Genomic DNA, 14,081 nt, shown 5'->3' with positions numbered 1-14,081 from the left:
ATAGAAGATCGCATACACATACATAAACGCCAAAGAAAAAGAACACTTTTTAGTAAAAAAAAAAATTGGTGAGGAAAACTCAATAAGATTTTGCTCAATGAGATGGACAAAATTCTCACTTAAGAATTTTGTCCAACACATTGAGTGAAACTTTATTGAGAACAAAACTAAATCTCCAAGAACACTTGCCATGCGTGGTTTTTGAACTTTTTGGCGTTTTAAATTGAATGATATTTAGTAAATATGGCGTTTGTTTGGTGTTTTGGTTAAAGATGGCATTTTTTTGTATGATCTATGGAAGAGATGGTAATGCTGTTTATATAATGATGTTTTTGGCGTGTAGTTTAGGAGAGAATTTTTTATAATAAATGTTAGTAATAAAGTTTCAGTTACTGTTTGTTCACCTCTATATGTTAAAGCTGCAACGCGTTTCATCATCAAGTCTGGTATTTTAGTATGAATGACGTTTTAGATAAATATGGTGTTTCATCTGGAAGGGACTGATGTGTATGGCTTGTAGGTTAAGACGAGAATTTTAATGGCGTTTTGATCATGAGTTTGGCGTTTTGTATTAGAGCAGTAAAAAGACTCTTTTACCATTAATGAAGCGCGTGCACGTAATAATGTTGATGTTATTTACGAAAACGCCACCGCTCCAATCTAATCCATACATTGTTTGATCCAACGGATTAGAATCGTTCTCACTGTTTTCACATTTTAGGGTGTTTTCTCTAAATCTTGCCTATATATATATATATATATATATATATATAGGGGATGGTTCAAATGAAAACCACTTTTAACGCAAAAACTCGAAAACTAACTAAAAAAAGCCTAAAAAACACACAATTTTTTTTTCAATTTTTTTAATAAAAATCGCTGGTTTTTATATATAAAAAAAATTTCTTTTCAAAAAAAAAAAATTTGTGTAGTGCACATGTGTAATAATACACATGTGTAGTACACATACACATGTGTAGTATTACACATGTGCACTACACAAAAAAAATTTTTTTTTTTGAAAATTTTTTTTATATAAAAAAACCTGCGAAATTTGGTTTGCAAAAAAAAAATTTGTATCTTTTTTTTTGGCTTTTTTTAATTAGTTTTCGAGTTTTCACAATAACTAGTGGTTTTCATTTGAACCTTCCCCTATATATATATATATATATCATTTTATCTAATAAATGGGAATTAAGGCTGATGTCATAAGGTAGCCCTCCCCAATCATAGGCAGGTATTTTAAAATAATTCTTCAAAAAATAATGTCATTTTTTTTCTAAAACACATACATGACCACATACATACATGCATACATAAGTTAACCAATAAAACAATTTTCTATTTAATATTAAGATTGTAATTACTTTTATTTAATACCAATTCTTGCATTTGATTGGGCCAACCCTTCTCCCCCAATTAAACCCTTCTCCTCCTTGCACGCCATTTTACCCAATTCAAATTCGAATTTGATATGCAGAAATCGATACTCCATTCAATATGCAAGATAGTCTTTAAATACTCAACATCATAATCAGGTTTCATATTCCTCTTTTCCGTTTTACCTCTTTCGTATATTTCCGCTCTACTATATTTGTCATTGCAACCATCCAACAATGTCTAACGATTCCTGCAGTTATATTCATCAAATATCTACCGAGAAAGATACATGGAAGTTGAAGGTGCGAGTATTGCGTTTGTGGAAGCAATCGTATCAGATTGACATGATTTTGATGGACGAAAAGGTATTCTGGATAATACAAATTCTTATGTTTTTATTTGTATTTGTTTATAGAAGATTTTATTTTTATGTTTTTTATCTTCTGTTTTAATTAGGGTGATAAGATTCAGGCCACCATAAAGAAGGTGTTGATGTGTGTGTTTGAAAACCAGCTTGAGGAGGGTAGTGTGGTGTTTCTCAGCAAGTTTGGTGTTGGTGAGATGAATGGCAAGTTTCCTGTAATCAAGTATTCCTATAAGCTCATATTCTACCGTCATACCAATGTCAAACATTGTGAGAATTTCGACGGACCTTTATATGGTTTTCAGTTTGTTGACCTACATCATATTATAAATCGTGAGGTTGAAGTTGAATCGACAGTGGGCTAGTTTTTTTTTTGTTTTTTTTTTGTATTTCACGTAACTAGATATACCTGCTCCTTTATTTTATTGTTGATGCGTTAATGTTAGTTATCTTTGTGTTTTGCCTTTTTAGATGTTATCGGTTATGTTGTATCTACTACCGATATGGAAGTTTTTAATCATTTTGGAAAGGAAAGCAAGAGGATAAGTTTTGAGATTGTTAACTTTACGTATGAACTTGCATACCTTTTAGGTTTATTTTTATGTTTGTATCTGTTTTATTTTCCTTTTATGTTTTCTTACATCCTTTTGTTCTGTTGTTAGTGGAGACACCATTGGTTGCACTTTCTGGGATAGTTTTGCACAACAATTTTCCACTTTTATTCAGGGTTATTCATGTGATGTCGTTGTCATTGTTCTAATTCAATTTGCTAAAGTTAAGAATTGGAGAGGTACTCTATAACCATCATTTATCATCTATCATAGTATATATTAACTTCTTAAATATTACTGTGAAAGTTTAAAGATGTTTTCTCTTTACTTTTGTAGGCAGCCCAAATATTCAAAATGCATTTTTTGGTAGTCGTTTGTTTATCAATGATGATATTGAGGAAATTACAAGTTTCAGGAATAGATCAGTTAATCTTTATCTCCATTTACATTAGATAGCTTTTAAAGATTTATAATTACTGTTTTATTTACAATTAGTGTCATTCCACTTATTATTTTCAATGATTGTTTACTGTTTTCTTACGCTCATTGAAGGGGGCCAAGTTGAAGGATCTTCACAGATTACACCAGCTTCGTTGTCCAGTCAAACTGTTTACTCTTCTCATGAAGAATTCCTGAAGAAGTACGAGAGAAAGTCTGTCGAAGAGATTTGGGACGTCGCCGTTGTAAGTCATCGTTGTTTATTTTTTTGTAGTATTTATGTTCCAGATTTCAAGTTAAACAATACTTTATTTGCAAGAATCTGTCTTTGTTGTTCTTGGTACTATAAGGTCCGTTGAGGAAGATTTTGGATGGTTTTATGTTGGGTGTTCCAAGTGTAGCAAGAAGGTGATTCCTGCTTCTGATCATGTTGGTGGCCTTGATGATATAGATGCAGATGACGCTGCATCTGATGATGGTGTACTTTACTGTCCTAAGTGTAAAATCCGTTCTCCAACAACTATCCTTAGGTACCCTTATTCTGATATTTTGTTCATTTCAACATTTATTTAAAATCATATGTTTTAATTTATTAGTTTTATTATAATTTTTGTAATTCTAGATACAAGATACGTGTGAGGGTTCAAGATGCAACTGGCACTATATCTTTTGTTATGTTTGACAAGGATGTTTCCAAAGTTATTGGGAGGTCTGCTCGTGATATACATGATCAACAGCTTAGGGTATGTTTGTAAAATTTATTTTTTAATATATAATAAAAAAATAATAATACTCAATTATTACTCTTAGGATGGAGAGGAAAATGTCTGCCCAAGGGAAGTTAAACAGTTGGTCGGCAAGAGATACATTTTCAAAATTGAAATTTCAACTTTCAATCTGACGTCCAACTATCATGTTTATACTGTATTGAAGCTATGTGATGACAATGAAATAATAAAAGTCATGTTGCAAGATGATGCCGCCGAGCAGGTTAACTTATATTCTAATGTAATCAATATTATCATTCAAATTTCTAATTATCTTTTTTAGATTAAATAAATGTAACTTTATGTCATGTTATTAAAATACAGGATGTGGAAGATGTCAATTCTGAACCCGCATCTGGATCCTTTACGTGTTTCAAGGTAATAAGTTATAAATTCTTTATTAAATTCAAACATCCTTTTCATAATAATTTTTTTTCACTATTATGCGTTAGGATATTTTTTGTTTGTGCATAGGAGGCCTTTTCTTTTACCGAAGACTCGGAAGTACCAACTGATGCTGCCAATGATGATGCCACAAGTCCTCAAGCTGCTAAACGTTCAAGTGATGTTTCAAAAGATGAAAATGGCGACTCTTCTTCAACAAAACGAAGGCTTCTGAATGTCAAACTCGAGAAGTGAACGTTATTTTATTCTGATTATATGTTTGTTTTTTTGGTATTAATCGTTGAACAATTTAATTTTGCTACTTTCTCTGTATATTTTATATGCAAGTTCCGAACAATTATTCTGGTCCTATTTTTCGTTTAATTTTGATCTGTTAAGTTACTTTTTGCTTGTGTTGTTTATATATTTTGATGTATTTATTCATGTTTTTGAAGTTTTTTAAATCATTTAAAGTAGCCTAAATTATGATGTTAACAAAATAAATCTTCACATTTAAAATGGCAGTTTTTTTTCTCTTTAACCTAAATCTTGATGTTTTCAACATCAATGTTGATATTTTAAACGCCTCTTCATTTTATCTACTTAACTTAAATCTTTATGTTTACAAAATAAATCTTGATGTTTTAAATGACTTTTCGTTTTCTGTTAACTTTATCTACAAGTGTTTCAAGTAATCATTCAATGCAGGCATGCAGAAGTTATGATAATTATTTAAAAACCGACAAAAATTAATAGCCAACAATCATTATGTTAAACAAAGATCCGTTCAAAAGAAATTATGTTAATTAAGTGTCATTGGTAATTGTTAATGTAATTAATGTAGACATAATTATTAAACTTTAACACTCACCTTTAGCTAACTTTTTTTCAAGTTAATACCAAAAGACAACATTGGTAACTATTCATCTAATTAATGTAGACACAATTATTATACTTTAAGTGTCACCTTTATCTAACCTTTTTTCCAAGTTAATAAGAAAAAGTACCTAATCATTGTTTTATTTTTTTTGTAACTACTTAATTATTATGTTTTCTAATTAATGATAATTATGCCAAGTAATTACATATATGTTTTAGTTTTAAGTACATCATTAGTTTCATCCTCATTATATGCATTCGAAATGAATAGTCACACCAGAAATCAGTTTCATCAAAGCACATCCAAACCTCCTCCTAAACGTAAATCTTCAAGTTTGTTTCAACAATCAGAAGTTGATGGTCATTCTAATGCAGTAAACTCACGTCGGCAATCAGAACTTCATGCTCATTCTAATGCAGTAAACTCATGTCGGTTAACAAGAACACCTCCAACAGATGTTACGAACGGTTAGTTTATAGTTCATCTTCTATAACCAAGTTTATTGTTTTATTTAGAAGATATGTCATTCACTCTCTTTTTGCAGTTCCTGTTGAACGTGTACCTAAACACAACTACAAACGTTTGTTTCTTGAAGAACCGTTGGGAGTAAAAAAAAATCCGATGAATTTATACATAGTAGTTATCGTGGTGATAAAGGAAAATCTGCTACACCTCTTCCAAATTCTGAAAACAGTCCACCCTATTTATCCCAACCTCTTTCTTCGTGTGTTTCAGTCGTTGCATTACAAAGCAGTCAACCTGCTCATAGACACAATTATAAACGATTATTGCAGGAACCAGCAATTGTAGTTCATAATGCAACTGAAGCAACAGATAAAACCAATGTTATCAATAAAGGAAAATCTGTTTCAGGCATACAAAATTTCCAAAACAGCCCCCCTTATTCACCCACACCTATTTCTTCATGTCGTTCTACTGTTTTAAATGGTAGCGCTTATGAATCGACTCCCTTACCAACCAAGTTTAGCTTACATCATTCTCCTTTAATTCCTTCATCATCTGTCCAACGGTATTCCTTATCACCTACGTTTACAAGTCCGGCTCATTCCTTTAAAAACGGTACTTTTTTTATTTTTTTAATCTTCAATAGTCTTTTATTCTTTTCAATAAGATACATGTCAACCAGATGAAAACATTTGATATTTGTTACCACTCTAACTGTTTATGTTAATGTAGGTTTACCTACTTTCACACCAACATGTTATGAATTACCATTTTCCAGCTCCAGCTCTTCTGCAACTTTACTTGATAATTGTTTACCTCCACCAATAAAAGCCAAATGTACAGCCAGAAGATTTAATACAAATGAGATACCTAAATTTGATCTTGATACCGATGAAACAGAATGTTTAACTGCAGTGCAATCTATTTTTGGCATATCAAAGAGTAAGAAAGTTGCCACTTATATTAGTATATTCATATTCATATTCATTAATAATGTAATCTTTAATTAATACAGGCTATCTTGATCATGGAGATCCTGTAAACAAATGTCATAGTTGTGGGGCTTTGTTGTGGGATGAAGAAAGAAGACGTGGAAATCGTAACTGTAGTAAGACAAGTTATTCCCTTTGTTGTGGTGGTGGCAATGTGGTTCTTCCTCCAACCGAAGATCCTCCAAGGCTTTTGTACAACTTATATCGCAATAAACATCCAAAGAGCGTCCAATTCATTAATAACATCAGGGCTTATAATATGATGTTTACGTTCACTTCAATGTTAGGGAAGGTTGATTCAACTATTAACAGAGGACGAGGCCCATATATATATAAAATTAAAGGCAAAAATTATCACCTGTTAGGTGGTTTGATGCCAACACAAGGTGACCGTCCTAAATTTGGTCAGCTATATATTTACGACACAGAGAATGAAGTTTCTAATAGATCAAATGCTATTAGGTACCCCAACTCATCCTATATTATTTATATTCATTTCCTTTTCAAATCATTAATTCTTTTCATTGTTTTTGCACTAATTACATACTTTCTATAATGACAGTTTAGGAGCCGCTGTAAATGTTGAAAATAAAAATACTTTGGATGCTCAGATAATTAATGATCTTAAGGATCTTTTGGATCATTCCAATCCGCTGGTTCAAACTTATCGTATTGCAAGAGATCGTTTAAATGAAACTGGTCAAAAGAATGTGCATATCAGGCTTATTGGAAGAAGACAATCCGATGGAAGAACACATAACCTTCCAATTGCTTCTGAAGTTGCTGCCATTGTAGTTGGTGACATCGACAAATTATTCGATAAAAGGGACATTATCGTGGAGACTCAAACCGGCCATTTAAAACGCATCTCTGAACTTCACCCTTCGTATCTTCCACTTCAGTATCCTCTTATTTTCCCAACAGTAGAAGATGGTTACCGAACTGGTATAAAACATGGAATGTTGCAAGACGATGTAGAGGGTTCTAGAACTGATGTTACTATGAGACAATTCTTTGCTTACAGGATTCAAGATAGGGATGTCGTTTTTTCACTATTGCTAAATGCAAGGAGACTTTTCCAGCAATTCTTGGTGGATGCATACACTATGGTGGAGTCTGAAAGATTATTCTTTATTCGTAGGCAACAGACAAAACTTCGTTATGATTCTTATAAAAACATCTCAGCTTCCATTGCTTCAGGTAACACAGACGCATTAAAGACCGGTCAAAGAGTTATACTACCGTCTGCATTTACCGGTGGTTCAAGGTATATGATGCAGAAGTACTTGGATGCCATGGCACTCTGTAAAACATTTGGATATCCGGATTTGTTTATAACAGTAACATGTAATCCAAAGTGGCCTGAGATTGTCCGGTGTTTAAAAGCAAAGAACCTTAACGCCGAAGATAGACCTGATCTTCTATGTCGATTGTTCAAAATAAAGCTTGATGATATCATTAAAGATTTAAAAAAACAAAGTATTTGGAGAATTGCAATCAGGTGAATTAATTTTTAACCTCAAATTATTTAACAATGTTAGATATGCCAACTAATTCGACTTAAAACTATTGCAGCTGTTTATACCGTCGAATTTCAAAAGTGTGGCCTTCCTCATGCTCATATATGTCTTTTCTTGGAGTCTTCTTATAAGTTCCCTTCCTCAGAATCTGTTGATCGAGTAATATGTGCTGAGATTCCTGACAAAGCTGTTGACCCTGAGTTGTATCAACTTGTGAAAGAATTCATGATTCATGGTCCATGTGGCCTCGACAATCCAAGCTGCCCATGTATGATTGACAGTAAATGTTCTAAAAGGTTCCCTAAACCATTTACAGAGCATACTTCTGTTAATGATGAAGGCTACCCGGTGTACAGGAGAAGAGATACTTCACATTTTGTCATTAAAAGTGGAATTCCATTAAACAATGGTTACGTTGTTCCTTATAATGGTTTTCTACTTAGAAAGTACCAGGCACATATTAATGTGGAATGGTGCAACCAGTCTGGTGCTATCAAGTATTTGTTTAAGTATATCAACAAGGGTCCTGATAGAGTTACTATTGCTGTTAATAATGACAACTCAGGTGAGGCAAATGTTAATGATCAGAATGATCAACCAAATGTTGACGAGATTGAACAATTCTATGATTGTAGATATATATCTGCATGTGAGGCAGCCTGGAGAATTTTTAAATATGACATACACTATGTGACTTACGAAGACGATTCCGATTTATGTGATGTTATAAACAAGCCTTCTGTTGGTACATCCATGTTTTTGGGTTGGATGGAACGCAACAAAAATGATCCAAAGGCAAGGGAACTGACCTATGTCCAGTTTCCAATGTTTTATGTTTGGAATTCTAAACACAGAAGATGGGTAGCTAGACAGAAACGTGGATCTGTTGGAAGAATTCATTATGTCCCTCCATCTCTAGGAGAATGCTATTATCTCCGGATTCTTCTAAATAAAGTTATAGGGCCAACTTCATTTGAAGATATTCGTACCGTCAATGGTCAAGTGTACCCTTCTTATGAAGAAGCATGTTTTGCTTTAGGTCTATTGGATGACGACAAAGAGTATGTTTTGTGTATTAAAGAAGCTAATGCATGGGCATCGGGTAGATATGTTCGTTCGCTTTTTGTGATGCTGTTGCTGTTTAACAGTTTATCCAGACCAACATCTGTATGGTGCCAAACATGGGAGGATATGTCAGATGACATTCTCCATACACAAAGGAATCGTACTAAAAACCCAGGTTACTAATAATATTTTTTGTAATATTTCTCTGTTTCTCAACTGGATTTATCATTTTTCGTGTATACTCTCTATCATTTTTAATAGACATTTTTATTTTTTGCAGTATTAACCCTCCAACCAGAAGAGATTAAGAATCATGCATTAGCTGACATAGAATGGTTGCTTAGAAACAATGGCAGCACGTTGTCCAATTTTCCCGACATGCCTTCTCCTGATCAACGATACGTCATTAGCTCATCCAATCTGTTGGTCCATCAAGAACTTTTATATAACAAAGATTTGTTACAAGATGAGCACAGTACCCTTCTTTCCAGTCTCACAAGTAAGCAAAGGTGTGTTTATGAAACTGTCATCGCAGCTGTTGAGCATCAACGTGGAGGTATGTTTTTTGTTTATGGATATGGTGGTACTGGTAAGACGTTTATTTGGAAAACTCTATTTTCTGCCTTGCGTTCTAAAGGTAATATTGTATTAAACGTTGCTTCGTCTGGAATCGCATCCCTTTTGTTAAGTGGTGGTAGAACCGCTCACTCCAGATTTATCATTCCTATTAACGTTAACGAGGATTCAGTCTATTCTATTCAACCTAACGGTGATTTGGCACAACTTCTGAGGATGACCAAACTTATCATTTCGGATGAAGCGCCAATGACTCACAGGCATTGTTTTGAGGCTCTAGATAGAAAACTTCGAGATATTCTTCGTTTTAAGGATGCATCTAACGAAGACAGGCTATTTGGAGGAATGGTTGTGGTTTTTGGAGGTGACTTCAGGCAAATTCTCCCCGTCATTCCTAAAGGAAGCAGACATGACATAGTGAATGCCTCCCTGAACTCTTCTCACCTTTGGAGTCATTGTCAAGTCCTTAAGCTTCATGTCAATATGAGATTTCAAGTTGGATCAGGCTGTGATAAAAATGAAATCAAAGAGTTTGCAGATTGGATATTAAAGATCGGTGATGGTAAAATCGGAGAACTAAACGATGGAGATGGCATTATTGATATTCCTGAAGAGTTGCTTATTACAGACACAGTTGATCCAATTGGTTCTCTCATATCATTCACATACCCTGATATTTCAAGAAATGTTTCTGATCCTTCTTATTTTCGCGATAGAGTTATTCTTGGCCCAACACATGAAGTTGTAGATACAATCAATGACAAATTGCTGTCAATGATTCCAGGAACTGAAACCGTTTATCTTAGTTGTGATAGCATTTCAGAGTGTGAAGACGTCTCGGGAATGAATACTGCTTTATGGTCTCCTGAAGTACTTAACAGCCTCAAACTATCTGGTTTACCAAACCATAAGCTAATACTCAAACAGAATGCTCCGGTCATGTTGCTCCGAAATATCAATCAACCAAATGGCTTGTGCAACGGTACTCGATTGCAGATTGTGAAACTTGGAAAGAATTTAATCGAAGCTAAGATAATGACTGGTACCAATATTGGAAACCACGTGTTCATTCCTAGGATGCGATTAACTCCTTCTGACAAGAGGATACCGTTCAAGATAAACAGAAAGCAGTTTCCTTTAGCCCTTTGCTTTGCCATGACTATTAATAAAAGTCAAGGTCAGTCTCTATCACATGTTAGTTTGTACTTACCACGTCTGGTTTTTACTCATGGACAGTTATATGTTGTCGTTTCAAGGGTAAAGACTAAAAAAGGATTGAAGATATTGATATGTGATAAAGACAACAACATTAGCTGCACTACAACTAATGTTGTTTACAAGGAAGTTCTTCAAAATTTGTAACAAACGACAATGTTTCCTTAATGTTTCCTGTACTTTTGCATATTTTTCCTAATTTTCATGAATATTTATATTTTTATATTGTTCTCCATGGATATACTATACATAATATATAGTTATATATAACACTGTCCAACAAAATCGATATACCAAATTTAGTTATATATGTTATACATCCCAAAAACAAAATTACGATACCATCGTAACGGGATGTGACTGTTAAAGTTTAAGTTAAGAAAAGGAAATTTGTCCAACCAACATAACCACCAAAAGATAAAGCATAAAATCCTAAAAACATGTTCATAAAACACATCAACATACTTCAAAGTGTACTTTGTCACCTGTCACACTTTTTTCTTCCACCATCTCAAACCTCAATACTTTGTCCACAGACATCCCCGTTTTATCCAGTATATGCTGCCACTCCGTAACCATTACCAGATGGGTGTCATCACTAGGTTTTCTATCATCTGTCCTGACACGTTGGGGTACCAGAAACCTGACATGACCAAACGACAAGACTGCACAACCGTACCTATTCAGCTGGTTGTCTCGAACAACTTTTTTGGTATAGTTTGTAAAAGTAAATCATTGATTTTATTATTCGTTCTTCATGACCCTTAGTTTAAGTAAAAGTTAAAGACAACATTATATGAAAATAATTTATAAAAAGCAAAGTTGTTATGTAAATACCATGTAGTTTGTCTTTGTCACATGATATTCAACCTTTTCTTGTATGATGGACGCCTTTTGCTGTGATGGTGGTTGGTACGGCTGCACTGATGTTCAGCCGTTACTTGCAGTCCAACCCCGTTTTTGTTGAAAATGTTAACATTGAAGTTAAAATGCTCTTCTGGGGTACTTCCCATCCATTGAAAAAGCAACTGGCAACCTTCCTCAATGTCATTCTCGAAGCAAAATGTGGTCCATCCTGACCCCATAAATCCACCAGCTAAACCCTTTTGATTTTCTGGAGTGAAATCATAACAGACATCAACCTTTGAACTTTGTTTCGGTCCGTGAACTTTTGCATGTAAGTTGTTAATCTTTAACCGTCTCTCAGACAACAACCACAACAATCCATGCGGTAAATCCTACAATTTTCATAAATTTCAGAAACATTATAATACATTTTACAAACAATGCAACATATATATTATAACTTTATTTTCAAATAAATAGATACTGACAAAATATAAAAACAATATAGGAAATTTTAACCTGCTTATAGTAACTTTCCTCCGAAGCCCGTACCAAGCAACCATGCACATAATCTTTCTCCGACCGATCCTTTCGAATTTCAAAACCCTCATTGCTCAGAACAAACACCTCAAATTTTGCTTCCTTCACTTTTTTAAAACAAAGCTTCTCTATGTTCTTGTGTTTGTACGACTCAAGAAACCGAATCCATTCACAACCGTATATCTTTCTACTTCTATGACCCATGTTTTGTACAGAAACCTTATACTTACCCCCCAAATAATCAACCAGCTTTATCACTTCACAATCTCTCGGTATTTGGTTAGTTAATATCCTTGGTAAAACCTATACATACAATTCAATTACTGACATTCAAGTCTATTCTATAAATATAAACACAATTCTAAGAATGTATCTTACCAATCCGTCTTCCTTCAGTTCAATGACATTCACAATTATGATAAAATCCATCTGAAATTCAAAAACAAAAAGTAAAAATCAAACAGTTTAACAATAAATCAGTTTTATATCAAAATCATAATATGTAAGCCCTAAAATAACTTTTAAGACTTTCTATGACAAAGTCATATCTTTCTACTGCAAGTCGGTCCCCACTACCATCCATATTACCCTAAATTTCCAAACATACATCTTTGTCCCAACTTGAAACATCAATGTTTTTAAAAAATCAACACTATATTCGATGACAAATTAGATATATCAACACTGTAAACCTATTGTAGTAGTTTTACACAATAATTCTACAAGCAATCCGAAAATATTCAACAAACTATATTTCAAACAACATTACGTCAGAATTTTACTTAGACGCAACTCATCCAAAACAAAAAAAAGTTCATATAAATCTTATTATAAAACTAACAAAACAACTTTGTATACAATTTCTGTATTTCAACATCACCACATTATGATTTTGATGCATTTAATCGAAATCAAGAAACAAAAACCCAAAATGTAAAACCAACAAAGTAGAATAACGAAGATAACAAATGCTATGTCATACCCCGATATTTCCACGTATTACCGGTGGCCCCGGTGGGGAGTATCGTGACGTAGTTGATATCATCATAGTCAAAAAACACAAATTTAAATGCACAGCGGAAGCAAAAAAATAGATTCATTTCAACTGAATAAATAGTAATATTAAGTATCACAAATGTCACACCCCAACCGATGGCGGAATCATCGGGGCGCGGAACTGAGCGAAACAGATTGTTCAGAAGTTTCCACAACAACTATTATTACAAATCCAGTTAAATGATACGTCCCATACCGTATCCCAAATAAATAAACAAGTTATCATAGAAAGCAACTAGGCAAGTAATTCCGTTCCGATAACTCAGATTTAATTATTACAAACCAAATGAATAAAAGTATTGCTTGAAGTCATTAAGACCTATTCGGACAAGATCTACAGATAGCTAATGCCATAGACCCTTGATCGGACAACTCCAACGGCTCCATGGCAATTGTTTATTTGCTTTTAGAGACCCCTAGGTAGACCTCTACCGACAACTATTTGTTGGGCTCTAAAGCTTTATTATTGCCTCGCTTTCCTAGCAAGCTAACACCTTAAACACCTGTCACATACGTTAAAATAAAGTCAATACATAAAATGTAAAGGTGAGCATACAAGTTTGATAATAGCATATAGAGTTCGAATAGTTTACGCATAACCAGGCACGTACGCAGAGGAAAACGATGCATGTTATTATCGACATGGGACCATCGATACCAACAACTGCGGGATGACCGTCCGAGACGGTTCGCAATACATGATTACCACCGTAATCCATGCAAGTAATTGTCCTTAACAACCCCCGTGTGAACGGGTGCTGAGTCCAAACTATAGTACTATGTTGCTAAGGCAGGTAGATAGCACTCCACGTGTAAACATAATAAACAGTATTCATTTAGTCAAGTAGCACATGCAAATGGTCAGCGTTCAATAGTTTGTGTTTGATTGTGATTTGATAGGTAACGTATGTAACACCCAAAAGTGCTAAAAGCAAAAAGGGATCGAGTATACTCACAGTGATTGGTTATGGATTGAAGGGAGCGCTGAGAGTAAGATTAGCCTGAATAGTTCGATAGCATAACGATAAGTAATGCAGAAAAA

At 33.9% G+C, this 14,081-nt stretch overlaps 4 protein-coding genes across 5 annotated transcripts; all 4 read left to right on the top strand.

The window, feature by feature from the left end:
• The first annotated feature begins 1,570 nt into the window (after positions 1-1,570).
• LOC118487346 lies at positions 1,571-2,529 on the top strand. The gene is made up of 2 exons (XM_035984113.1): positions 1,571-1,745; positions 1,837-2,529. Exons 1-2 carry the CDS (start codon positions 1,617-1,619, stop codon positions 2,107-2,109), a joined length of 402 nt encoding a protein of 133 aa, XP_035840006.1. The 5' UTR covers positions 1,571-1,616; the 3' UTR covers positions 2,110-2,529.
• LOC118487411 lies at positions 2,248-3,372 on the top strand. The gene is made up of 6 exons (XM_035984244.1): positions 2,248-2,312; positions 2,407-2,534; positions 2,632-2,703; positions 2,848-2,988; positions 3,053-3,232; positions 3,356-3,372. The coding sequence occupies exons 1-6, from the start codon at positions 2,248-2,250 to the stop codon at positions 3,370-3,372; spliced, it is 603 nt and encodes a 200-aa protein (XP_035840137.1).
• Positions 2,839-4,245, top strand: LOC110913192. Of its 2 annotated transcripts, none has more exons than XM_035984112.1 (5): positions 2,839-3,263; positions 3,356-3,476; positions 3,544-3,723; positions 3,825-3,878; positions 3,978-4,245. In XM_035984112.1, the coding sequence occupies exons 2-5, from the start codon at positions 3,408-3,410 to the stop codon at positions 4,137-4,139; spliced, it is 465 nt and encodes a 154-aa protein (XP_035840005.1). In that variant the 5' UTR covers positions 2,839-3,263; positions 3,356-3,407; the 3' UTR covers positions 4,140-4,245. The 2 variants fall into 2 exon arrangements, with proteins under 2 accessions (XP_035840005.1, XP_035840004.1); XM_035984111.1 differs by having other exon boundaries at positions 3,975-4,245.
• A 781-nt stretch (positions 4,246-5,026) lies between these two features.
• On the top strand, positions 5,027-10,744 carry LOC110913191. Its single transcript, XM_022158036.1, has 7 exons — positions 5,027-5,231; positions 5,962-6,171; positions 6,245-6,683; positions 6,784-7,700; positions 7,797-8,981; positions 9,087-9,362; positions 9,444-10,744. The coding sequence occupies exons 1-7, from the start codon at positions 5,027-5,029 to the stop codon at positions 10,742-10,744; spliced, it is 4,533 nt and encodes a 1,510-aa protein (XP_022013728.1).
• The last annotated feature ends 3,337 nt before the right edge of the window (positions 10,745-14,081 follow it).

The sequence above is a fragment of the Helianthus annuus genome, chromosome 15, assembly GCF_002127325.2.
Source record: "Helianthus annuus cultivar XRQ/B chromosome 15, HanXRQr2.0-SUNRISE, whole genome shotgun sequence".
Taxonomy (NCBI): domain Eukaryota; kingdom Viridiplantae; phylum Streptophyta; class Magnoliopsida; order Asterales; family Asteraceae; genus Helianthus; species Helianthus annuus.
This window is presented reverse-complemented; position numbering and strand designations above follow the sequence as displayed.

Excerpts from the sequence above, each read along its gene's own strand:
- LOC118487411 (XM_035984244.1), top strand. The coding sequence starts at position 2,248 with ATGGAAGTTTTTAATCATTTTGGAAAGGAAAGCAAGAGGATAAGTTTT. Across the intron at positions 2,313-2,406 it reads TTTGAGATTGTTAACTTTAC|TGGAGACACCATTGGTTGCA; the intron begins GTATGAACTTGC and ends TTCTGTTGTTAG. Across the intron at positions 2,535-2,631 it reads TAAAGTTAAGAATTGGAGAG|GCAGCCCAAATATTCAAAAT; the intron begins GTACTCTATAAC and ends TTACTTTTGTAG.
- LOC118487346 (XM_035984113.1), top strand. The coding sequence starts at position 1,617 with ATGTCTAACGATTCCTGCAGTTATATTCATCAAATATCTACCGAGAAA. Across the intron at positions 1,746-1,836 it reads TGATTTTGATGGACGAAAAG|GGTGATAAGATTCAGGCCAC; the intron begins GTATTCTGGATA and ends TGTTTTAATTAG.
- LOC110913191 (XM_022158036.1), top strand. The coding sequence starts at position 5,027 with ATGAATAGTCACACCAGAAATCAGTTTCATCAAAGCACATCCAAACCT. Across the intron at positions 7,701-7,796 it reads TAAAGATTTAAAAAAACAAA|CTGTTTATACCGTCGAATTT; the intron begins GTATTTGGAGAA and ends AAACTATTGCAG. Across the intron at positions 9,363-9,443 it reads TGTTGAGCATCAACGTGGAG|GTAATATTGTATTAAACGTT; the intron begins GTATGTTTTTTG and ends TGCGTTCTAAAG.
- LOC110913192 (XM_035984111.1), top strand. The coding sequence starts at position 3,408 with ATGTTTGACAAGGATGTTTCCAAAGTTATTGGGAGGTCTGCTCGTGAT. Across the intron at positions 3,477-3,543 it reads TACATGATCAACAGCTTAGG|GATGGAGAGGAAAATGTCTG; the intron begins GTATGTTTGTAA and ends TATTACTCTTAG. Across the intron at positions 3,879-3,974 it reads GATCCTTTACGTGTTTCAAG|GAGGCCTTTTCTTTTACCGA; the intron begins GTAATAAGTTAT and ends GTTTGTGCATAG.